Raw genomic sequence first — 26290 nt, 5'->3', positions numbered from 1 at the left:
TGCTTGCATGCCTGACCTAGGAAGTCCACCAGTGTCTTGGTTACTTTTTTCTCATTGTTGAGACCAAATACCCGATGCGCAAAATTAAGGAAGGAAAAGTTTATTTAGCTCACAGTTTGTGGAGATTTCAGTCCATACTCAGCTGGCTCCAAGGCAGAGTGGCACATGGCAGAGGGCAACGGTTCATGGCAGCGGAAGAAAGCAAAAGCAGCACGAGCAAAAAGGGAGGAGTGGCGGCAAGCAGGCTCTTCCTCTCCCTTACATATGCAAACTATCGGCCCAGGGCAGGTGTAGCACTCACACCCATAATCGCAGTATTGGATCATGGATCAATCGTAAACTATAAAAGCCTGCCCCATGACAGTATGAGGCTATGGGCGGACATTCAGCCACAAACCATAACAACCAGGCTCTGCTGAGGCACAGACTGGAAGCTGTGCCTTGCTTCACTCTGGGCGGAGACTGACACTGGTGAGCAGGCCTGTGACAGAGCCCTGATTTGGGGCGGTTGTGGCAACGGCTGTGCTCAGATCTGTCTGTGCAGTTCCGGAGGGCAGGTACTGGGCTTTTTTGCCTTCACCTGAGGCTGCTGTATCAAGACCAGGGCCTCAAACCAGGAGCCCCGGTCAGGCATTGACATCCTGGTCACCTATCTCCAGATCTCAGCTGGAGCCCTTGTCTGGACGCCACTGTGTGCCAGGCAGTCACTGTGCTTTCTCTTCATCCTCAGCAGAGGCCTGGCAGGTGAACAGGACCCTGGAGGTGAAACTTGATGTCCAGAGAAGCTAAGGACTTTGCCTAAGATCACCAGAGCTGGAACCCAGACCCAGAGGGTCTGCAGCTGAGGCCAGCCGCTCTCCTGTCTAATGCTTAGGGCATGGGGCCAGCCACTCACCTTCTCAGTTTTCTTGCCTGGCTCTTGAGTGTTTAGGAATTAAAGACTGTTTACTAAGAGAAAGCCAAAAAACAAAACAAACAAAAATCAGGGATGGTAGGCAGGCTCCATTTATGTAATACAGATACGTATGTTTGTGCAAGGGGAAAACCCAGAGGAACACACACTTTGAATGCAAAGCTTGCACTTCCAAGTAAAATATTGATGCTTCACAGTAATCACATATTTCTTTGGGAAGAACAGAGACCCTTGCCCCTGTCCATGCTGATAGTATCTCTGACTGAGGGGTTGTGTATAAAGGGGCCCCAGGGGAGGTGCTGAGTGGACATTAGCCTCTTCCTTCCTCACCTACCCTTTCCAGGGTGACCTGATCCCATATCGAGGCAGCCAGGCCTTTAGTGCTGCTGTGTGTAACCCCACTGAAAAAGGGGTCTTCGGCACTGAAAGTGCCTTGGCCTCTAGAGCCCCAGGTGAACTCTAGGAAAGAGGGAAGGACTTCCTGCGCATAGAACAGAGTCTTAGAAGGAAACCTGGCCCTTCTCAGTCCGTGTGTGGGGTCTGCATAGCATTATGTCACCACCCTTGACTTCAGCACTGTGAGATGTACAGTGGGCATAATGCCTCTGCAGTTGTAGGAGAAGCAGCCACACTGTCTTAGGCATTAAGTTATGGTAGCTTGCGCTCGGCATCAGTAGGAAGCCAGTAATCACTAGGTTGCTGCCCTTTAAATCCTTAGTAATCCTACACCTTCTAAGGCCACACTTCCTTGGACAGAACTGGAATTTGGGGATAGCTGAGTCACTCCTCTGGCCTGTGTGCCTTGAGGACAAGGCCATCTGCCTGGCACCTTTTATGGCTTTCTGTGGATGAAGGTGGCTTCCCCTTAAGCAACATGAATTCTCCAAGCAAGTGTGCTATGCCAAGCCCCACAAGGAAAGGGATAACTCAAGGGCCCATTTGGCCCTGGCTCAGCAGGAACCCAAGATAGCCAAGGTCAAAACTGGAGCACAGCAGGATGTCCTTCCTGTGGGAGGGGCCATCCTAGACCCCCGAGCACAGGCTGTGATAAACCTTGCCATTCAGTTAGATAGGAGGCTCCCAGAGGACGCACTGGGGCACCTGCCAAGTCCAGCCCTGTCTCAGATCCTTAGGTCTCCAGCCAGGGCCCAGTTTGGGTCTTGAAAATGCCATCATTCACACAGGCAGTATTTTTCAAGCACCTGCTCTGGCCAGGTACGTGGAGAAACCACAGGTACATAATAGATGAGGCCCCTGCTCGCCAGGTGGTTTTGATCTGCTATGCGCAGAGGAAGGTTGGCTGGTGATTCTAATACTAGCTCAGGAAAGAGGTGAGGCAGGCTGCTCAGAAAGGGAGACAGGTCAGGGCAGGCATAACAGTAAGGAATGAGAGAGAAAGGAGGGGACACTTGGAAGTGTAGCCATACACAGCAAGGTGGTCAGTGGGGCATTTGGTTTTATGTTTAATAGTGTAGTTCTGGTCAGGCATAGTGGCACATTCCTCTAATTGCTGATTCATGAGGATCACAAATTTGAGCCCATCCTGGGCCACTTAGTGACTTAGTGAGACCCTCTACACACACACACACACACACACACACACACACACACAGATAATGCTCAGTGGGAAGACCCTGGGTTCGAGTCCCCCATACTGGAAAAAAAAATTTTCTTGGGACCCCAGCAGATGGCAAACGTTGGAGTAGGATTATGACCTTTTGTATAGCACTTTCCCTCATGTTAATATAGCATTGAGTATCAGTATGTGGCAGCCCCTCGAAGTGCTTTGTAGCAGTGTCTGAATCCTCACATGCGCTGGAGTGATGGAGATGGGGTAAAGCCAGGCCCAGCCCTAACACCTGCACCTACCCAGCAGTGTGTCCTCTCCAGCTTCATGGCACTCAACCTCTGCACGCATCCCAGGAAGGAGAACAAAGCTACTTAACACACACCCAGGGTGTGGCATTTTGATGTCCTAGATGCCACTCACTGAGCCAGTAGAGTCTCCAAGCAAGATCCACCCCAGCATTTAGCCTGAGGTCTGAGGGGACACAAGGGTGGGGGACTTCTGTGTGCAGTCAGGCTCGCGAAGGAGGAAGGCCCATGCACTGTGCCTGTGCTCTGGGCCAGTACACCTGCCTTGGTACTGTGTGGCCACACAAACTGATTAACACCTAAGAGTTTAGCATCAAGGCCAGCCAAGTAGGCCAGGACCATACCCTACCTTCCACCTGCTTCTGTGAGTGAAGCTCTACACAATGCCACCAGCTCCCATTTATCCACGCAGCATCCACAGCTCCTTTCCTATTACCAGAGAAGAGTTGTGGTCTGCAGCAGAGACTGAAGGGCCCCTGAAGCCTGAAAGGTTTATGACCTGACACTTCATAAGAAAATTTTGTCAATCCTTTCCCAGCATGGTAGTGCTGGTCTATATGGAGGGCTGTAAAAAAAAAAATCTCCATGATACATCATTAACAGGGAGAAGCAGGAGGCAGCACAGTGAATAATTTTCCTTTTTTAGAAATAGCAAACTATATATATATCCACACACAGCTGTGTGTACATATATACCTCTAGATGCAATAGAGAACTCCAGAGATACTGTACATTAAAAATTGTAACCGTGGCTGCTGGAGACAGGGCTGGTGAGACTCACGTTTTATACATCGGCCTCTGCACACTTTTTTATTCCACACCACTTTCTGTATTACCAATTCCAGAAACTAATCAAATAATAATGCATTTCAAACAGTACATTGAGGCTGGAGAGCTGACATAAGGAAGATGGAGGAAGGAATCTCTCCTGCCGTATTTTCCTCACCTATCAAAGACAATGGAATTCTTTATTACCTGGGACCTTTTTCTATGTGAACAGTCTTCTCATAACAGGCTCTGAGGGGAGCCCTGTGCAGAAAGCTCAGAACTGCAGTCATATTTCAATGGAAAGACATTGCCAGTGAAGCCCTTGTGGCTGGCAGGCTCGAGGAAGTGGCAGCACTTTTGATGTGAGTGTCTCCTGGGAGGGAAGGGAGCCTCTCTCCATGTTGGGGTGGGGTGATCCGGAACGAACAGACAAAGGCACACGGCTTCCAGGAAAATCGTGGGACTCCGCATAGTTCTCACACTTGCCAACCTACATAAAGTGACTGTTTGCCTATCTGCCTCCTTCCAAGGAAAGTTTAAAGCCATTTCTCAAAGTTCAAATGCTATCAGGTGTTCAACCAATTTCCCAACCCACCAGCAAGCCACCATTCAAACCTAAGAGATAAATGGAGTTGTTTTCACTTTAGCTGATCTTGAAATTTCCAGATTTTTCTGCCCAGCTGTCCTACTTTAATAGAACAGAGGCCAAGCCCTACCCAATTAATGACCTAAATCTTTGGGGCCTGCACCTAAGCAGCAGTACTTTTTAAACTTCTCCAGGTGGTTCTAAAATAAAGCATCCAGGGTTGAGAAGCCCTACTTCAATGAGGCGAGGGTAGATGCCTGGGTTCGAGTCAGAACAGTGTGAACAGCACCTGAGCCACCTACTGGGTGACTGGCCCAGCTGTGTTGTGAACCTCAGTTTCCACCTCTGAAAGGATGAACCACCTCCATGTCACGTGGCTCATGAGGCTGGGGGAGATGGTGTAGGTGAGGGAGTAGCCTCAATAAACAGTCGATGCCTGGCGCCTCTTAACTATCACCAGGAACCCCTCCCCAACAGGCTGCTACAGCTCATAAGCTTTACCATGAGACTTCTGCATCCCCAACCCCGCTGCAGCTCAGCTTCATGGGCCTTTGGCCACACTGCTCCCTCCAAAGAACAATTCTGAGATGCTCCCTTACTGTGAATTCATAGCTTAGCTTAGAAGTCATCACGCTGCAGACATCGACCCTGACCAGCCTCCCCCACCTTGTAAATATCCTTTATGGCATGCACCTCCTCATCCTGGGTGTTTTTTCTACAAACTCTGATAGCTATCTGCAACACTAGCTTGCAAAGCTGCAGCTAAAGAGAAGGGTAAACCCCATGGCTCAGCACAGAGCAGTGCTTGGCCCTGAGGGAGGAGCAATAGCCGTGCAACGAGAGAAACAATGTGTACGGGGCACGGTTGTGCTCTCCCTGCACTGCAGCGGAACATCCATCCTTATAGGTTGGAGAGGGCTTACCCATGTCCCTGTCTGCAGTGGCAGCTGCTGTCCTGTAGGTGTTCTGTGACTATTCACAGTAATCCCCTCTTGTTGGATGCAGAACCAAACAGAGCAAATAGCCTTTTACACAGTGCTGTGATGAGCTTCCTGGGCGTTCTCTTGGGGTCAGTTCCACAAGAGGTCCCTACATTATATTTTTGTTACGCATCTGTTACATACAACTTTAAACTCGGTCTTGTCCAAAGCACTTCTCTTCTTTGGCTTTGAAATGTGCATGTGCTGGGAGATCAAGGCACACAGGGCAAAGCAAGCCATAGGCAGTTCATTCATTCATAGCCTTGAAATAGGGCCTGGAACAAGCCATAGGCAGTTCATTCATTCATAGCCTTGAAATAGGGCCTGGAACAAGCCATAGGCAGTTCATTCATTCATAGCCTTGAAATAGGGCCCACAGACTATCTAGTTGGGCCCTTCAAGTACTCTCAGAAGACAAAGTCTACATAGTAATACAGATTTCCCCCTTTTCCAAGTCCCACTGACCAGTCAGAGCTGGGTCACAGCTGTCTGCTCTCTGTGACTGCTCCTGTTCACCCACCCACCTGACCCTTCCCACAGTCATTGGCATTTGAACCCCCAACCTAATCCAATTCTCCTCCTGTCTTACAGTGATATCACCCCTCCTGGAGAGCCTCTGAACAAGAACAGCCGGCCCAAAGTGGCTTCCCGCTTCCCCAAGTTATCCCGCGGGCCCCCAAGAGAGACACGCAATGTTGAACCCCAGAGTGGTGACCTCTGACCTCAGCAGAATCCTGCACTCTGGCTGCTCTGTCTGGCCTGGCCATAGCAGCTGGCCCCTGATGCCTTGGCGTGATGACCACGTCGACTTGGTGAACCCCAAAGAGCACACCTTCCTGCTGGCCACCTGCCACCCTGATTAAACTGCTTGGTGTCAGAGCACCAGGTCCCTGTCCATAGAGCAAGATGGCTCTTCGCTGCAGACTGGGACATGTGGTCACTACTCACCCAAGGCAGCAAAAGCTGTCACTCCCATTCCTGCAGTGCAGGGGCCAGCAGCAGGGTAGGTACCCAGTTAGACTGGGAATCCCCTGGCTGAGATGCACAACTCCAGTGACTCTTTCCTGCAAGGGGAGTAGAACGACTGTTAGCCTCTTTTGCTCTTCTTTTTAATGTACAGTATTTGCCTCTCTATGACCTGTGGACGAACGGAGGGGATCTTGCACCTTTCATTTAACGCTGCACCATGGTCCACAGGCACCCAGTCGCATTGCCACTGTGGCCCTCACTGGCGTCTCTCCTCCAGCAGACATTCCCCATGGCCTTGGGAAGGAGCCTTCAGTGACATTTATCTTCAATTCTTTGAAAACTTTCCCACTCTCCCTGCCATTGGCCTCTGGAAACACTGGCCCTGTAGGAAGCCCGAACAAGGCTTGTCAGGGGTTCAGCAGGCAGGTGGGGACCTTGGCCCCTCTGAACATCAGTGGCCTTGGCCTTGGGTCCTGAGAGACTAGACTTGGAGAACCACTACAGAAGGCTTCATGAGCCCTCAGGTTTTCAGACCCAGCTCCGTGTCCAGTAGGTCATGATTGTCCCCTCAAGTCACATTCACCATGTATCGTCTGTCTCCAAACAGGCTCCCAATGGGTGGAGAACCCTGTCTCCCTGAGACTCGTCATTCTGTTCCTGCCTCAGGGCAGGGTGTCATAGTCTAGGGACCTCAGCAGGCAGGGAGAAGGACAAGGACCAACATGTGGCAGCCCACATGCCCCACCTTGGACCTGCCTGACCATGGTGTCACGGGACCCCAGCTGGTGGCTGCTTTAACCTACAGAATCGTGGAACCAGTCCTGCCTAGTCAAGAGCCTCCTCTATGGCTGAGTGCAGCTGGGAGAATTTGCAGAATGGACCATGAAGGAAATAGTGTATGTTCAGCTTTGCCTGTGGCAGGTGGAGGTGTTGGGGAATTCTATGCACGAGGTGATCGTGGAAGCCGCCGTGGCTTGTGCTGGAACTGCTCCAGCTCATTGGTTGACATCTTGGTGGACCATCTGGTGAGCGTGCTTTCCTAACTCAAGGAGAACTTGGGGAAGAATCGTCTGGAAGATGGGCGCTTCTGGTCCCCTGGTCACCAGAGGGAAGCTTCTTCAGGCAGTTAGGGTAAGCACAAGTCACTGCCATTAGTCCCGCAGGGAAGCAGAGAAGATGCAATGGGCTCCTAAGGCCACCTCGGGCCAGATGAAGCAGAACGAGCCTGCTGTTCTTAATGGCTAGTTGCGGGCGCAGGGGCTCTATTTGAGTGAGCTCTGGCTTCTGGAGGGCAGCATTTCCTCTCCTAATCTCCCCGAATGACACACAGCTTTCCTGAACCAAGCAGCCTGAGGCTCGGGCTGCCCCACCACACTGTGCTCCTGCTTTGGGATAGCTGTAAAGCAGCCCTTGGCTGTCCACTGCAAGACTGTCTCAGCACTGGCCTCTGAACGAGGGCTCTGTGCCAAAACGGCTTCCCTGTTATATGTATGCGCCCCACTAGGGAGGGGAGCCCCCTGTCTCCGGTGTGCCCCTGGGCCCAGGGTCCAGATCAGGACTGTGGAGCACTGGACCTGAAACCCACCCTCACCCTGTCCAGCTACCCAACCAGAAAATCTTGCTGACATTGTACACATGGATTTAAAACAAAAAGCAAATGAAACCCAAAGATACCCAGAGCTACAATCAGCTCCACCTTCTTGCTTTGTAAAGCTTAATTATTCATAGAAAACTCCCTGAGCTCTCCTACCATGCCAAATGGAAAAGCACATTCCCTGGGGCCATGTGGGAATGCCCCAGCCACTAGCAGTCTGTCCCCCATCTTTTATCTCCCAGAAACCCCAGCATCACTCTAGGGCTGTGGGTTGTCTGTCCCCTGTCACTTTACCTCACGAGTGCGTGGCCTCTGCCCAGTGTGCACGTATGTGACTCCTGTGGAGCTTTTGGAACAGTGGCAGGTTTGTTGTGCCTGTAAAACAGCAGGCAATGGAAAGCTGTTTACATCTGTCCACCTGATAACCAACCCCAGCTGACACCAGCAGGCCACAGGCAGAGGGGTCCACTCATGAGGTCTGAGGTTTGGGCTCCAGAGCAAGGAAACAGGAGCAGAGATACAACCCTCCCCCAGTGGGTGCCACCCAGTGCCACCTCCGGGCTGTACTCTCCTCACCCCGGAACCCGCTCGGTAGCCTCGGCAGCCTTGTGGCTACCACATTGTCACTGAGTTCTCCAGGGGATGCTCTGCTCACGTGAGGACCCGGCCATGCCATTCCAGGCCGTGGCCCCTGCCCCCCAGCTCCGTCCGCCTGTGCCTCTTAGAGACACCGGCCACACACAGGCCAGACCTGCTCTCCAGTGCCCAGGCACACATGCTCCTTCCAGTCACCACCGAACAAACCCTTAGTCCGGCTCCTCCACACGCTCTGGCCCCAGCCCAACCAGCTCTCCAGAAGCCTCCCCTGGCCTTGATGTGCAACCAGTGGCCAAGAAAGGGCTGGGTCTATAGCCCCCAGCACCTGCCCAAGGAAGACCCTGGCACGGGCGGCCCCTGGCCCTGGCCCAGCATGTCAGACTGATTGTTACCCCTTAGGGGTGAGCTTGGACCCAAGTCCCAACCCCAGTGGCTGCAAGTGTCTTGGCTTCTCCTCGGTGTCACTCCAAATGATGGGGGGCCCACGCCGCCTCTGCAGCCTGGAGGCTCTGACCTGGCAGATGCGTGCTGTTTTCTGGAGACGGGTGCCTCCTTACAAACAAGGTCTATTGTAATGAACATTTTTCAAAATATTGTGCATTATGTTATTAAAACTAATGTTAAATATTTGCTGTTCAGATTGGCTTCTGTGCTAATTTTGCAGAACTGTAGCACTGTATATTTTATCTAACATTTCTGTGCCAAAAAGTTCATTTTACTGTTTCAGTAACACATGGTCTTGATTATGCTTCTGAAATAAAACTTAAGCTCCTGGATTGATAGGAATGAGAGTTTAGCACCATGGCTCCTGATTCTATACAACCTGGACCCCAGGGTTTGGCCCGTGGGTCACCCCGTGCTGAAATGCACCAGCCAGCTGTTTTCAGCATGAGCCGTTGTGTTTCATGGGCCTAATCATGGTAGCTTCTGATTCATCACGGATCCCTTACTTTTATTCTTAAGCTCTAACAACCAAGTTCATGGGCTTCCTTACACCCAGAGTTTTTACAGAAGTCAAAAAGGAAAAGGATGTGGGCTTCCTTGAAGAGGGCTGAGCTGCCCTGTGGACAAGTGTCCCCACCAAATGATGCCAGGTCCCTTCTCTTACTGCATGCTTCCCTGTCCTGCCTAGGGAGCCGCTGGCTGCCTGCAGCCCACCACTTCCCTCTCCCAGCTGTCAGCAGCCACTCAGTCCCTTTCGGGTCCCTTTACCATCAGTGAGGACACGGGTGCCTGCTTCAGGACAGAGGGCAGGACATACGGTAGATGGCATGTTTGTCATCAGAAGTCACTGAACACAGGAAAGGAGCCCGGCGACACGGATCTCCAGGGTTGGGGAAGGAAAGTGGCCCTTAGATCGTGGAAATAAAGCCTTAGCCTCTGCAGGGGCCTTGGCTTCTTAGCCCTGGCATCGAGGACGGGCAGGTCGCTGTGCCTCGCTGGTGTGACCTGACCTGTTGGAGCAAGCTTTTCTGACGTGGGTGCTGGTCATGCTGAGCAGTGAGTTACCTGGAGCCCAAGTGGCACATGGGCAGGACCTGGCCGGCCACAGGTGCAACTGGACGTGTAGTACCCTAACTACCCTCTTCTGTTAAGGTTTACATGATAGAATTTGTAAGCAAATACGTTTAATTTTCTAAAATCTCTTGTATTAAATTTTCTTTTGGAATAAGCTGTGGTAATTTTGTTACGAACTGGTTGAGATAAACCTCTTTACAGTGACAAAATAAAATGGCGACATTTTATAAATTAGATGCTCAGTGTGTGGTCTCTTTCTTTGCCTTGGTTCCTCAACAGTTGGGAATTTAGATGAACTTTCAGTGTACATGGTATAAGGTTGCTCCCAAAGAGCTCATTCCCCATCTCACAGCACCTCGGACAACAGGGCTCAGTCTGACTAATAGCAATTTTGTTTGAATTAAATGCAACAAAAATCCCATTTGGAGTTACCTGTGTCATTAGGCAGATCTGGATGGATATATGAATTCCAAATTCCATACAGGGAAACCACCTTTCCTGACAGGTGCCTGTTCATTCACCATCTATTTAAGAACCAGATCAGTCCTGGCACCTGGTGAATACCAAGCACGGGGAACAGGGTAGGGAACAAGACAAAAAGAGTCCCCATGTCTTAGACTTACATTCAGGCAGGGTTAGGTCAACACCCAGATAGTTAGGAGTAAGCAGGGCCAGGGAATGAGCAAGGGTTGGGAGAGGACAGCAGCGCCGAGGGCCTACCTTCACAGGCCGGGCTGGCGCCTGCTCTCGGCACCGCCCTCACTGGCTGGGCGTTCGTGCTGTGGGCACCGTGTGCAGTCGAGGGTGCTTTGCCATGTTCCTGGCCTTCACCTGCCAGATTCTGCAGCACCAGAGCAGTTTGCAGTCAGGGCCGGATTCCCCAGTAGGGTACCAGAGAACTACAGAACAAAGGGTCCTCTCTGCCAAAGTGACGTTAATCTGCCAGGTGTGGTGGCGCACGCCTGTAATCCCAGCACTGGGGATGCTGAGGCAGGAGGATCGTTGCGAGTTTGAGACCAGCTTGGGCTACAAAGTGAGCACAAGGCCAGCCTGAACTGCATAGTAAGACCTTGTCTCAAAAAGACCAAAATAAATACTTAAATAAATAAAATAAATAGGTGACATTAATCTGAGACCAGATGGTAAGAAGGGCTGTACTACCCTTCCCCAGATAACTTACTTTAGCTTAAAATTGAGCAAGTAACCTACATTTTAACCTAGAAAAACCGTCAGCAGGATTAGAACAAGCCAAGCACGAGATAGCCAAGGCAGGGGTGGCCCTGGCGGCAGCCTTGGGAGGCCAGCAGACCTGGAGGAAAGAGAGGAGGAGTGCAGACTGTGGAGGGACCATGCATGAGCACTACAGCAGGAACCCTGCAACCTTCCGCTTCTTCCTCTCCCCTGCAGTCCAGCAGAGCGCCGCCTGCGGTATGCAGGCAGGTGTGTCTCCGCCCAGCCAAGCATGCGTGGACTGCCGGTGTCACTCAGTTGGAAGGCGGAGAAGCAGCGTGCCATGGCCTGGGTCCCCCAGCCTCACCCGGCCAATCCCTATCTCCCTCGTGCTTCAGTCTCCGATACTACTGAATAAACTGCCTTGTGTCCTCAGCCCTCCTCAGTCCCAGCCGTTTCCACGCACAGTGGCCTTACAGGGACAGAGCTCCTTGGCAGACCTCCCTGCTAGAGGCCATGCCCTCAGCCCATTCTCTGCCTGTCTGTACCCTACCCACCACCACCAGGTAGTGAGGAATGAGCCCAGGGCCTTTGCACTGAGTTACATCCCCAGCCCTTTTTATTTTGAGTCAGGGTTTCACTAAATCACTGAGATTTCCTGACTGGGCTTGAACTAGAAATCCTGCTGCCTCAGCCTCCCAAAGTGCTGGGATTAAACATGTGCCATCAGAGCCAGGTTGTTTCCCTGTTTCATACCACCCACCTTCTTAAAATCATGGGCTAGGGTGTTTACATGTTGGAAACTTAGACCCTGGTGCCCTAGTGTTGGGAGGCGGGCCCACTAAGAGGTGCAGGTGCAGGTGCATCACAGGGCAGGGGAGGTAGATAGGGGAGCGCCTTGGCCACCTTGTGCAGATATCATGGGAGCGATGCTGCCCTCTTGCTTTTGCCATTGTGCCCTGGGCTGACACAGCATGAGGACCCTCTCCAGACACTAGTGAACGGTTTCTTCCTCCCACGCTCATGCCTGCCTCCGTGTGGCCCTCCTCCAGGATATGAGCTGCGCCGTTTGCTTCTCATTCACTGGTGACTAGCACCCACTTGCTGCCCCCCCATGGCCCTACCTTTCCTTCCTGGGTGCTATCCCTATGCCACTCCTACCCCTTCCTGACCCAGCAGCAGCACCATTCATGCCAGCGTTCCTATGGCAACAACCTTCACACCCCTGAGATCTGCAATCTGTTCTGCCAGGACTGCCCTTCACCTCATTCCCTCCTGCCAGCCTGCTCTTCCAGGCCTGGTTCCAGGGCCCCTGTCCAGACATCCTGGATTCCCCAAACTCCTCTGGCCTTGCTGGGGGCACCCAGTCCCAGCATGAGTCACACCTAGCTCCACTCCTCTGCCTGCACCAATGCTGTCACATGGGACAGAAGATACGCCCCCAGGGCTATGCTTTGATGGCAGTTGTGGTCAGGGGTTTTGCAAAGGGAAACAATTTAATACAGGACACCTAGTTTATAGAATTATTTTATAATAGTCACTCAAAGAATCATATACAAAAAGAGTACAGGAAATCTGTCCACATACTAAAGACCAAAGAATCCAGCTGAGGGCCTGGAACCCACGGTAATGTCCTACATGAGTCCAGCTGAAGACCTAGAGCACTTAATAATGCCTCCCACAAGTCCAACTGGAGACCAAGAGCCTACAACAATGTCCCGTGCAGGCCTGTTTCATGGATGTGCACTGAAAAAGCCCAAAGGTCAGTGGTGCAAGCTAGAAAATCTGTGCTAGCAGGCTGAGGGACCTGCACTAGAGCTAGGAAGCAATGCTCAAAGTAAGAACCAGAGTTCCCCTGAAAAGCACAACAGCCATTTCAGCAACAGTGAAGTCCCAAGCTCCTCTGATGATGAGGAAAGCTGAGTTCCCATCAGGGAAGCCAACGTGACAAGCTTCTCCAGGAGACTGAGCAGTGCACCATCTTCCCCTTCGGAGCCAGGAAGCGATGCTCAAAGTGAGGACCAGAGCTCCCCAAAGTGAAGCGTAGCCATTCTCGGTGACAACGAGGTTCTGAGCTCCTTTGATGATGAGAGCAGTGGAGTTCATCAGGAAAGCCAGCATGACAGGCTCCTCCAGGAAAACCAACAGCTATAGCTGCCCAACAGCTTCTAAGTCCTTCTTTTTATGTTGTTGGCAGCAAGGTGGGCCCTCCTGAGGTGGGCCTCGCTCACCCAGCGCAACGCTGGTTCAGTTCAGCTGGGTGTTACAAGTTGACCACCAGTTGTCAATCTACCACAGCACTCCTGCCTCAGTTTCCTGTGGTGGGTCTGCCCTTGTCCGTTACCTCTCAGGGCTGCAGGGCTGCAGGATGTGTCCTCCCCGCTTGGTCTTGTCCTATACTCCCTGCTGCCCAACATGGGTCACATGTGTCCCTGTGAACTTCCTCATAACCCCACTAAAAATATAAAACACCCAAAGGAGATGAATTGTGAGCACTCATTTCAGTTAACCTGACACAGTCAAATACTATTTTACTGTGCAACCTATGTTTTAAAATAAGACATTAATGCTTTTTGGGTACTACGTCAAGCTCTGGTGCATATTTCACCCTTACTACACATCTTGATCTGGACCAATCACATTTCCAGGGCTTGGTAGCCAAAATAATTGGTGGCTACTGTTTGGGATGGCACAGCCACAGGGGGTCACCTCCCCAATCCCATGTGCCAGCCTCCGTCTCCCTGAATGCCAGTCTCACATGCAGCCACCACACCACCAGCCCTGCCAGCCACATGTCTACCATGGACTGCCAGTCCCCAGCTCTCCATTTCCTCCCCTAGGCGGCTCCTGCCTGCCCTTCCCCTTCCCTGGGTAGGTAGTGGCACCATACCAGTCAAGCTTGACCTCTCCTCAGTCCCACCCCTGGCTGAGCAGCACATACCTTGGCTCTATGCGGGAAATCTCAGGTGCAGCCACAGCCAGCACCCTCCCATCCTGCAGCCACCACCCTCCAACTCGCCTTCCACTCAACTGTGCCACCATTTGATGCATCTCCATGGGACACCTGGCATGACCCCGCTCTTGCCACTCCCTTGATCACAACCTGCTGAGGTCTCCTCTCCTGGTCGCCTGTCCCTGGGAAAGACAAAGTCACTTTCCAACAATGTGGAGAAGGACATTCCTTAGTTACTATTTTGTGTATTGCCTGAGGCCTGACGAAGCCATGATTGTTGGGTTCTGGGGGAAGTCTAGCATAAACAGTGTAAGCCCGAGGATCAGTACTAGATGCTTTGCTGAGAAATGGGCGAATGAAGATAATATGATGGCTTACTGGTCAGGTCGCACTCCTATAATTGAGTTGTATTGACCTTGCTAAAACAGTTGATATCCTCCATTCCTCTGCTGCCTCCTGGGTTGATTCTGAATAAAAGGTTACCATAGATGGTAATCAGGAATGTCAGTCCTAGAAGCTGCTAGCACCTGATCACAGGATTTTGGCTCTCTTGGTTTGATTTTTTCATACTTTTCTTACACATCTGCGATGCGGGCACCTAGTTCAGGGGATCTGTTCACCCTGGACAGAGTTGGATGAGCTGTCTGACACAGCAAAGCCAGTATGATCCATCACTGCCCTGGGTAATGTTTCCATGTGACCCAAACCTGCCGAGATAAAGGATGTCACCAACCCCCATACAGTAGTCCCCCATCTGCCTGCATGCTGGCATCTCCTCTGGAGCTTCAGAAGTGGCCCCATCTTGTCCCCATCCATAGCCTCTTTTCCTGAACCTCAAGTCAGCCGCCCAGCCCCGCATGGCCCGCATCTTCCTGGCCTCAGCCTCTCCACTTCTCCAGGGGCACCTGACCTTCTAACAAGCCTATGTTGTAGGGTGACTGTGTGTGTCCCCATTGCAACATAAACTGAGAGGGCAGGGACTCTGCTTTGCATGTTGTTCCTACCTAAATCCCAGCCTAGGGGACCTAGTGCCACCTCTAGGTACTCAGTAAATACCGACCAGATACGTATGCCTGAGCCAGCTTTCCACCACCCCGACAAAGTGCCTGAGAGAAACACCTTGCAGGGGCTTCCCAGTACTTCTGGAAGTCTCCCTCGGCCCTGTTGTCCGGTCCCGCAGGGAGGCGAGCATCAGGGTGGAAGGACAGCTACTTACCTCATGGTGGCGAGAGACAGACAGAAGGGAAGGGGACAGGATGGGGGAGCTGGCTTTTGTAACAGAGCCGCTCCCCAAGCCCACTGAGCTGCACACCCATCTGTGGATCGACCTATTCCTAAGGACAGAGCCTCCTGTTTCTGTCACCACAGAGTCCCCAGCTCTGAATACGGCTGCTTGGGGGACCAAGTTTCCACAGAGGAGCTTGTAGGGGGCCATGCTAGACCCACACCATGCCCAAGCATCAAGAACGTGTTTCACGACTGACGTCATTGGGAGCCCTACCTCTCCCGGCATTTGGGTTGATGGTAAATGCCAGTGTAGAACAAGGGCGGAGGTCAGATCCTGACTCTGACTTGGCTGCTAGGCCTCAGCTCAATCCTTCCTGAGCTCATCTGGAAAGGGACAGCTGGACTCTGATGTGTTGTGAAAAGTAAATGATTTACAGCAACCCCAGAGTGACTGAGGTCCAGACAGGCGGAGGAACACGCCCTGAGCCACACAGCATTGCAAAGCAGACTCAAGCCGGAAAAGGAAGCGCTTGAGGGGGCCATGTGTGCAGAGGTTTCCAGCCACCGCACTCCAGCCTCCCCTCTGCCTCCCCAGCTGGGTGCAGATGCATCGTCTCCGGAGAGAATGCCTGGATGTACTCTCGGTTCACACGATCCTCTGTGAACATCCTCACTTCTGCACTGGCTGTCCCGTTGCCATATCACAGCCCGTTCTGTCTCTTTTTCCTAAGCAACAGTATCTATCACTTCGTGTCCTTTATCTACTCGGGGAGTTCCAGGGGAAAGCAAACGGATGGGTCGGCGAAGTCCTACTTGCACACGTTTTTGAACTTGTCAATCCCCAGCAGTGGCCTGAGCAGCTGTCTCCCCAAGGGACAGCCTATAAACTATCTCCAAGGCCGGGGTTCACAGAAGCAGAAATCTTTCTGAGCACCCAAGTTCTGTGATTCCACGGGGGAGATCTCTGGGACAGCTCCTCTGTGGCACCTGGCCAGGGCTAGGAGGAAGGCCAAAAGCCAGTTCCACCCAGGCTGGAAGCATTCTTGTGCTGAATATCACAATAGCTTTTTCATTCTTTGAGAAACATCAGCATTTGTCTGTCCTGCTTGACAGGGATTAGGCAGTTTTGAGTAGGTGGCTCTGTCAAGGGCCATGCAAACATGGAAAATAATTTTGATTCATTTCTGCAGTGCTACAGCAAGATCTCAAAAGCACCACTTTTTCCTTCCTGTGCTCATTGTTCCTGTAACCTGCACCTGTCTGTGTTCGGAGATTCACAGACGCTGCTGGTCCTTCTGTCTTCCTGTTTAAAACCTCTCAAGGTCAAAGGCTCAAGGTCAGGCAGGGGCCCCTGTCTACACTCTGCCTGGAGGATCTTACCCATCCTTCAAATGCCATCCACACCTGACTCTTCAGTGTACTGATCCATGGACTCTCCTGTGTGAAAGTCTAAACAGCATCTCAAGCTGGTGTAGCCCAACCAGACCCCTGAGGCGTCCCCTGAACCAGCTCTTCTTGCTGCCTAACTGCGCTGGGTGGGGTTCCCACCTGGCTGTTCGAGCTCAAACTTTCTCCACACCTGGCTTCTCTCCTTCCATCCCCGTGCAGCCAAGACACCAGCCAGCCCTGTCTGCTTTGCTTCCAAAACTTGCCTGGAGTATGCAAGTGTCCCTGTCATTCAGGTCCACCCTGAACTTCAGTGTGTGTGCTCCTTCAGCAATAAGGTCTCTGCAGGTGTGGCCCATACAGTCCATTAGATTAGGAAGGGCCCTAGGTCCGATGACCGCTGTCCCTAGGAAAGGACACAGGTATACACAGAGAAGGCGGGGTGAAGATGGAGCAATTCAGCCACGCGCCAAGGAAGGCTAAGATTGCCAGCAGCCACTTGTTGTGCAGGGTGCAGGCTCCACCCACACCATGATTGCAGGTTTCTGGCCCCTGGAATTACTGGACAGTGAACTTCTGTTAGTTTAAACTACCAAGTTCATAGCCATTGTTTACAGTAGCCCAGTCACAGCAGACTGTCCAAACTCAGTTACTTTGCTCTGTGGTCACCACTGCCTCTCCTGGGGTTACCCTAACAGCCTTCTCTGGTCGCCATCCAACCCCATCTTCTCTCCCCATAATCTCCCAAATGATGCATACTTATATATGCACATATGCATACAGATGATATAAATATATGATATGTGCAGATATAAGTTCTATAATAGGAATATGCATATGTCTTATATATGTGCTATACACCAGCAACTACATCACTAGACAGAATAAAGAATATTCCCTTTATCCTACAAAGTTCCCTGTCCCTTTTCAGCTGATCCCACCCTGACAGCCAGGCGTCCACTTCCTGCTTCCATCAGCAGGTGCCCGACATGTCTGGCTTATTTTGCTCAGCATCATCTTTCTGAGACTCAAGCATGGTGGTATGTGTATCAATAACCCATTCCAAGAACAACCCCAGATTTCCACCTGGGATTCACAGTGCTCCTCAAACCTGGCCTTGTGCACCCTTCCTCCAGCGTGGGGTCTTCTCTGCAGCACTGCTACCTGCAGATGGGCAGTGGAAGCTCCTGACGCCCCTCAAACTTGCTCTCCAATGTTCCCCTCTTGGGTGCCAAATAAATACTATAAAGCAGCTAGGAACACGGGAGGTATCACTTAGTCTTCCTTCCCTGTGTACCCCCAAAGACCCCTCCACCCTCCCTGTCTTCCTGGCTGCCTGTCCCCTACTACTTGCGCGTCTCACCTGGATTATGACATTAACCTTGTAGCTGATCCCTCCTTCTATCTTTGCCTCCCTGCTGATGATTTTCAACCCAACAGCCTAAAAAAGTTCCATCAGAAAATGTCACTCTTTCTTATGTCCCTACTACGGCCTCTGGGGATGGCTAATCTTGACTGTCAACTTGATTGGTTTGAGAGCTGCCTGGGGATTAGTAAAGCACACTTCTGGGTGTGTCTGGCTGGTCATGGAGGTGTAAACTTGGGGATTTAAATGTGTTTTTTTGGAGGGCTGCTTAAATCTTAAATCTGGCCCCTTCCTCTCTAGCTGTCTTTCCTTGTGCTCTGCTCTCTGGCTGTTCTGGCCCAAGCAGCTTTGCTCTACCACAGCCTTCTGCATGATGTTTGTACTTGGAGCCAGGAGACCATCAACTGAATCTCCTAAAACCATAAGCCAAATTAAATCTCTTTTCAAGTAGTGTCAAATATTTTGTCCCAGCAACAGGAAAGCTGACCAACATACTGTGCCTCCCAATTTTCCTCAAAGTAAAAACCAAAGTCTTTAACAATGGCCTATAAGGTACCAAGCAGGCAGCTCCTGGTGGCCTCCTGACCTTATCTCTCAAGACTGTCCCACTCTGTCCCTTCAGCCTCACCGGCTTCTGTGGACATAGTGCTCCCAGCTCAGGGCCTTTGCACCGGCTGCATCTTCTGCTTAGAGTACCCTGACCCCAGGGTTTTGCTCAAGTGTCACCTTCTTGGCAAGGCCTACTTTGATTAATCTGATCAGTGTGCTAGGAAGAACTCTAAGAAGTCCTCAATGTTCTAAGCAAGCAAGACCTGTGAAAGAGTGGGATGCCACCCCTGTCACTAGACTTGGTCAGGCTTTTACATGGCGCCTAATGAGCTTTGGCAGATGTAATGAAGACTACTGATCAGCTGACCTTGAGCCAAGCAAGGACATTATCTGGAGGGCCTGACCTTCAATGTGGGTCTAGACATGAGAGGCAGGAAGCTAGAAACTCAAAGTGTGAGAAGGATCTGGTGTCCTGGCACTGGCTTTGCAGACGGAGGGGCTGTGTGGAAAGAAGAGCAGGTGGTTTCAAGGAGCCGGAGCAGACTCCATGTGACAGCCAGCGAGGAAAGGGATCTCATCCTTACCCCTGTGCAAGGGACTGCATTCCGCCAATGACAAGAATGAGCCTGGAGGACCTTTCCCTGCATCCTCTTGGTGAGGATGCTACCCAGTGAGCCCTGTGATCCTGTTTTGACACCTGCAACAGACAGCAGAGATTTCTGACTTTACAGAAACAGGCTGATGCACAGGAGCTGTTTAAGGCACTGTGTCCGTGGTTGTTTTATGCAGCAGTTAGAAAATGAATACGAATTAGGTTTGTATTAGACTCCTCTAGACTCCTCTAGAGCACAGAGCTTACCTGCAGCACAGGCATCCCAGAAACAACTCCGATCCAGAATATGAGGAACACTTACAAAGCAGCAAGGCAGATGGCCCAAAGGCAGTGGGCAAAAGATCTGAACAGGTACTTCAGAGAGAGGACATGTGAATGGCTCATCACCTTGTGAAGAGCATTGTGAGTCAGTAGTCACCAGGGAAATGCAGTGAATACTGAAATGGCACTCCATGCCCACAAAACCCCCAGATAAAAAAGATGCTAAGTACTAAGTTTGGCCAGGATGTGGGACATCTGGAATCTTCATACTCTCCTAGGGGGAGCACCTTGGTGCCAACTCTCTTAGGGGCTGGCTGACATCACTGCTGAGGGTAGAGTGAGATCCTGTGATCCCATGGTCCAGCAGTTCCACTCTGGGGCATTTACCCAACAGAAACTTATGCATGGGGCAATACAAAATGCGCTCACGACAGCCCCGGCAGCCTGGTAGTCTGAGGCTGCTGCCCCACCACCTTCCTGAATTCCCCTTCACTACTGTTCTGTCTGTAGTGGTTTCCTTAACTCTCTTCTCTCAGGGCCTTTGCACTTGCTACCTTAGAAGCTCCTTAGACAACTGGTTCTCAACTAGAGGGTAATTTTGTCCCTCAAGGGATGCTGCTAATGTGTGATGATGGCACTTTTGTGTGTGTGTGTGTGTGTGGTACTGGGGATTGAACCTGGGGTCCTCTCATTAAAATACATTCCTAGCCCTTTTTTTTTTCTTTTGTTTTTTTTTTCCGGGTACGAGGAATCGAACTCACAACCTTGCGCTTGCCAGACAGGCACTGTGCCGCTGAGCTAAATCCCCAGCCCCTGCCCTTTTATTGTTTTGAGACAAGATCTTGCTAAGTCACTAAGTTGCTCAGTCTGGGCTTAAAAACTTGTGATTCCGCTGCCCCAGCCTCCCAGAGTGCTGGAATTACAGGCGTGCTCCTCCACATGTCGCTGGTGATGACTTTGATTATCACACCGGAGGGGGGTCGGTGGAGGTCAGGGACGCTGCTGTACTTGCTGTGATGCAGAGGGCAGTCTTCCCACCATTAAGAGTTACCTGATTTAAAATGTCTGTGGTGCTGAGCTCGAGGAACAGTGCCCTGTGTGTAACCATGGCTTGTTTCCCAACCTCCTACAGCCTTTGCTGGAAGGTTGCTCTCCCCGTGGGACCTCCACCTCCATTTACAACGGCGCATGACCTCTGGACGAGGGCTCCTGCCCCCTCCCGCCTCTGTCTCTGTGTCACAGCCCTCAGACAACCACGTGCCTTCCTCGCCTGCCCCTTCTCCCCCTGCCCCAAACTGTTCGCTTGCACAGGCAGTGACTGCTGTCTCCCTTCCTCCTAGATCTCCAGTCCTTCAGCAGGCGCTCAGTCCACACTGGTTGGATGGACAGATGGACGAATACCAGACTCCATGAGAGAGAAAATCATAATGGAATCTGCCACTGGGCCCAGCAGCTGTATTTGCTCTTCGTATTTGTCAGCTTCGCGTTATGAGATACCAGGGCTGCTAACTTTCTGAGGAGACAAGGTCGATTTAGCCCACAATTTTAAGGGCTCAGGGGCATGGGATCCACATGGGCTCGGTCCTCTACTGTGTCAGTGCGTTCTGGTAGTGGCAGGAGCAGGCAAGCGACATCATGCACCAGCAGGGGAGAGAGGACACGTGGAGCCCGGCTCACTCCTGTCACGTGTCCTGGCAGGAGATCGAGGGGTGACAGCGAGCTGCCTCACGCCCCAGCGACCTAAGGGCCTCCAGCACATTCTTCTGCCCCAGGGAACAAGCCTTTTGTCACAAGGGACCTTGGGGGACACGCAGGCCACACCCAAGCCACAGCACTGTCCTGTATTGACCGTGAAGTGACCCGAAGGCAGGGGAGTGGCTGAGAAAGCGCCAGCAGCCACACAGAACCCCGTGAAAGGCGGACACTTCCTCTGCCTGGCTGTGACTCACCTTCAAGATCTAGTGTTTTGCTGCTGGACAGAAGTGCAGTCTGAGGTTCGAGACAGCGCACCACCGTCATCATACAGACAAACCTGGCAAAGCTCCCTCAAGTTTCAGGAAGGAAAGTGGGGCAGTGCTCACATACACACCCTATGTCACAGGCTACACGAAGCTGTGCAGCACAATGTGTTTCACACAAGCAAAGTTTTAATTTTCCTCTTGACACCTTCAACTAAAAATTTATTGGCAAATCAGTACTGGTACCATTTTAGCTTTGGTGTGGAAGACAGGTGCTCCCTCCATAGCTCTGGACCAAACGTTCTGGGGAAGGGCCCGGCTGTGGTGGGCAGAGGGGAGGCTCTAGAAGGGGGCCGGGCTGTGCCGTTAACTCCTCTCTGGTGCAGTGCCCCAGATGTTCTCCATCACCTGTCCTCGCCAGCGAAAATGCTCAGCAAACTTGTAGTTTAGCGTTAAGCTTAGCAATGATGAAGTGTATTCTTCTGTGCTGCTTGCAGTACAAAACATGCCCAAAGGAAAATTTTAAAATAATGAGATTTTCAAAAGTAGAACTTTTATTTGGATTTATATGTCTTCCCAATGAACGGCTATATGTGCCCCAGGGGACCCATGGCCTCCATCTTGGCAGCCGTTGTACAAGGGGAGCTTGTAAGATTCCTCTCAGCTGCCTATGTACAAGTAATCTTGGCAAATGAACTGGGGTCCCAGCAGTGAAAAGCTCTATCCCAGGAGGGCCACTAACCTTCCAGCTGTTGCCCGCCACATTCATCAAGGTGGGGGCCTTGAACAAGAGTGAGAGTGCAGGACAAAAGGCAGCTGGGACTACTTCCTTTCCATTTGTGTGCCCTTGGCCCTTCTGCCACCTCCTTCTAGAGCTTTCTATAAAAAACACTGCCCTTGGCTTGGCTGTGTAGCTGGGCTAAGAAAACACAATAGCAGGCTGCTTGTAGATGCTGAAACTTTTTCCAGTGGCCAGTCATGTGCTTCTGGAAGCCACTGTAGCAGTGCTATGGCTTGAATGTGGTTTGAGTATCCCCAAGGGTCCACTGTGATTGGAGTTACGCCTCCCAGGTGGCAGTGCTGGAAGATGGTGTGGACCTTTAAGGGGTAGGGCCTAGACGGAGGTACTTAGGTCATTGGGGGTGTGTCCCTGGGAGGGCTAACCAGATGCCAGTATCTTTCCCTGTGCTTTCTGGGTCAGTATGAGATCCTTTGTCTTTATACTACTATCTTTCTGGAGTCCCCACCAGAGCCTGTGTCATGTAATTACTACTTCCTGAACTGGGCGTAACAAATTTCTTCTCTGTTAGCTGCCTCTGGTATTTTGTTATGGTAATGCAAAGCTGATTAGTGTAGGCAGAGACACTTCCATTCTCCTACCCATTCTCCTTCCTTCCACGACAGGACTCCCAGTGTTTGTGGGACAGAGGTCCACTGAGGTTGTACACTGTTTCCTAGCTTCTTTGCAGTTAAGAGACACCATCACATCAGCAGTAATAGGTGTGCTTTTTATCAGTTGTACCTTTAATAAATATGATGCCTGCCCCTCTCCCATTTTCTCTTTCCCATTGGATGAAATGTGGCCATTGGGAGTGTCATCTTGGGCCATGTGGATGATGAAAGAACGTATGATGCCAGAGCAAAGTGACAGCAAGAACCTGGGCTTCGACAATTTCATAGGCAGCTCTGTGTTTCTTACTCAGCTGCAGTTACTTAACGTCTCTTATTTATTGCTGAAATTATGCCAGTTACACAGGCACTGAAAAGCCAGAGAAATCCCAGGGACAGTTCGCTAGATACATGGAGCCAGGGGGCTGTGTCTTAGTACTCAGTACTTAGTACTCGGTATGCCAAGACCTTGCAGACCTTCAGTCTCACTCATCCAGAAGGGCGTCCCAGGGAGCAAAATGCCTTATCCTGTGTGGCTCCACCACAGCTGCTACATTTATGTATGGACAAAATTTGTGTGTGGATGTTTCAGGAAGGCATATTATTATTCCAAGAAGATGAATTTCTTTTGGACAATTGAGACTAATGAAGATGAAGGGAAGAAGGTGGTGTTTAATTGAAAAGCTGTGGAGTGCCACGCAGGGTGTTGAGGACTGAGTCTCCCGCCTCTGACGTCACTGCATTCTGGTCCGCCACTGAACATGAGCTCGCCGGAGCACTGACTCACCCACCATGAGAACCCTAATGTGAAATCCATCGGCAGACATTTCTCCAAAGACAGCCAGAAGAGAGAATATCAAATGTTCCCAGCACAAAGAAACAATGTTTAAGGTGAGGGATAAGCTAATTACCCTCATATATTATTACATATTACATATGTGAGCACAATATCACACTGTGCTCCATAAACACATACAATTATATGTTGATTAAAAAGAAAATCACAGAGACACCCACCAGAACAGGTGCAACCAAAAAGACCATCACAAATGCTGGCGAGGAAGTGGAGAAAAAACAGTGGTGGGAACGGGACACGGAGCAGCTTGGAAAACAGTGGACTGCTTGGAAAGCAGACAGCTTGGAAAACAGTCCAGTGGGGCCTCTGAAGGATAAAGGAAGTTGCTGAAGAACCCACCGCTCCACGCCTCATCTATCCTCACGAATGACATAGTCCATCCTGTGTGAACCACATAGCAGCATTATTCCTAACCACCAGAGTAAGACATCCTTAACATGTATCAGCTGAGGAGTGGATAAACGGCCAGTGGTCCTTCCGCAAGTGGATACCACCCAGCCATAAAACAGAGCACTGATTCATGTGTTAATATACATGAAACTTGAACGTGGAAGTGAAGAAGCCAGACACGAAAGGTCACTCGTCATGATTTCATTCGTATCAAATGTCCAGAATAGGAAAATTCCTCAAGAGAGTGAGATGAGCGGTTGTCAGCGGTAGAGGGACGAGAGGGTGTCTAATAACAGTTGTGGGCCTCCTTTCGGGGTGATGAAAATCTATTGTTGTGATGGTTGTACAACCATATGATTATGCTAAAGAATTATAGAACTGTACATTTCACAGTATGTGAATTATATCTAAAAAAGAAATGAGGCAATGGTACATGCTGCAGTGTAGAGGAACCTTGAACACAGAGCTGAGTGTGAGAAGCTGGAGCCAAAGGCCACATATCCTCTGGGTCTGTTTATAAGAGGCGTCCGTGATGGGCACACACAGAGCCAAACTAGACTTGTGGCTGCCGAGGAGGTGGGAGGAAGAGTTGAAGTAACTGCTAAGGAGTATGGGATTCCTTGGGGGACAAAAATATCCCAGAATTAGACAACGAGCATGGCCGTGTCATCTCTGAATACACTAAGAACTGCTAAACCACGTACCTTACGTTGGTTGACTTTGATGTTATACGAATTTTATTTCAAGCCTGTTTTTCAAATTCTTCAATGAGTCCAGATTCAGGCATCTCCACACCACCTGACAAAGTTTTGCTACAGCCAGAGTACTTACTGATTGTCTTAAAGGAATTCTTTTCTTATTGGATGAATTTATTGGAAAAGGAACTTTCTATCACTCCAGTAGATGAAAAGCCAGTATTAATCATAACAGCCAAAACGTAGTGACAAGCACAATGTCTACATGAGAGAAATACCCAGGTACTCGCTCACAAGCTGCACGTGTTCTGATTGGTCAGGGCTGTGCTGCCTCCTTATTAAATACTTTGAATTTCTAGTAATACCAAAAATCCTAGTTAACTTCTAAGACTTGTCTGAAACATGCTTTCATTTTGTTTTAAAAGGTACATTAGCCCGAGGGTGCAGCTCAGTTAATTCCCTGTGCAGGGTTGGGGGAGGGGTGAGAAGTGGGGGAGAGAGGGAGAGAGAGAGGAAGAGGGGAGGGGAGAGAGAGTGCTTTTAAAGTCAATGATTTAAGTACCTTAGAGTTAGAAAAAGACTACATAAAGCACAAAGTTAGCCGGTAGTGGTGGCACACGCCTGTAATCCCAGCACTCCAGAGGCTGAGGCAGGAGGATCGTTGTGAGTTCGAGACCAGCCTGGGCTACAAAGTGAGTCCAAAGCCAGCCTGAACTGCATAGTGAGCCCCTGTCTCAAAAAAAAGAAAAGAAAAAAAGAAAAGTTAAGAAAAGGAAGGAAACATCACTAGCTACGTTAAGATATAAAGGGAGGGGCTGGGGATTTAGCTCAGCGGCAAAGCGCCTGCCTGGCAAGCACAAGGTCATGAGTTCAATTCCTGGTACCGGAAGAAAAACAAAATAAAACAAAAAAGATATACAGGGACCAAAGCAAGTTATCAACATGCAGGATAAACTGTCAATAAGTTTGACAGTTTGTTAAATATATGCTGTATCTCAATAAACTCTTGAATGAAACCAGTGAGCAAAACTGTCCAAGAAGAAACGAACATCTGAAGAACTCTTTCTGCTCTTTTTTGGTGTTGGGGGTCAAATGCAGAGCTCCACAAAGGGAGGCAAGCATCTGACACTGGGCTACACCTTCAGGTTTCAGAAACTTCTGCATCTCGTAAAACAGTGGCATCTAAACGTAAAAGCATCTCATAAGAAGACGGCTCGGAGTGCTTCACTCATGAATTTTATCAAATATTTCAGGTATACAAAATACACATGCTACTCAAAATCTTTCAAAAGAAGAGGGAAGAATTCCTCCTAACCTCCATAACTGTCATAGGAAACCAAAGAAAGAAATTAAAAGAAAATTAAAGATCAATATCTCTCATGAATATGTATGTAAACATCTTTAAAATATTTAAGTCAAACCAAGCAATCATATAAAATTTGTATCAGGAATGTAATACTGCATTAACATTTCAAAAGTACAATTCACCAGGCTAAGAGAATGAAGACAAAACCGTATGATCATGTCCATTCATGGATGCAGGAAAAGCTTAAAATGTCAAATGCATTTGTGATAAAAGTTCCTGGAAGATTTGGCAAAGTATATCCACCAAAAGAAAGAAAGACAGGCACAGACAGACAGACTGACACCCCCCTCCTGTAACATCATGCTTAATTG

The 26290-nt window shown here is 50.3% G+C and overlaps 1 protein-coding gene across 2 annotated transcripts in view; it reads left to right on the top strand.

Moving 5' to 3' along the window:
• Snx29 (sorting nexin 29) overlaps window positions 1-22837 on the top strand; it is a 525079-nt gene extending 502242 nt beyond the window's left edge. The window contains exon 21 of one of the 2 annotated variants that reach the window (XM_013517836.1): window positions 20666-22837. In XM_013517836.1, coding sequence (XP_013373290.1) covers window positions 20666-20738 — 73 coding nt within the window. In that variant the 3' untranslated portion in view covers window positions 20739-22837. Of the gene's footprint in view, window positions 1-5713; window positions 10037-20665 lie in introns of those variants that run through there. The other variant, XM_005391150.2, reaches the window with a different exon arrangement.
• The last annotated feature ends 3453 nt before the right edge of the window (window positions 22838-26290 follow it).

The sequence above is a fragment of the Chinchilla lanigera genome, unplaced genomic scaffold, assembly GCF_000276665.1.
Source record: "Chinchilla lanigera isolate Chin_1 unplaced genomic scaffold, ChiLan1.0 scaffold00041, whole genome shotgun sequence".
In the NCBI taxonomy this organism is placed as follows: Eukaryota; Metazoa; Chordata; class Mammalia; order Rodentia; family Chinchillidae; genus Chinchilla; species Chinchilla lanigera.
Note: the sequence above shows the minus strand (reverse complement) of the source record. Positions and strands in the feature narration are given on the sequence as shown.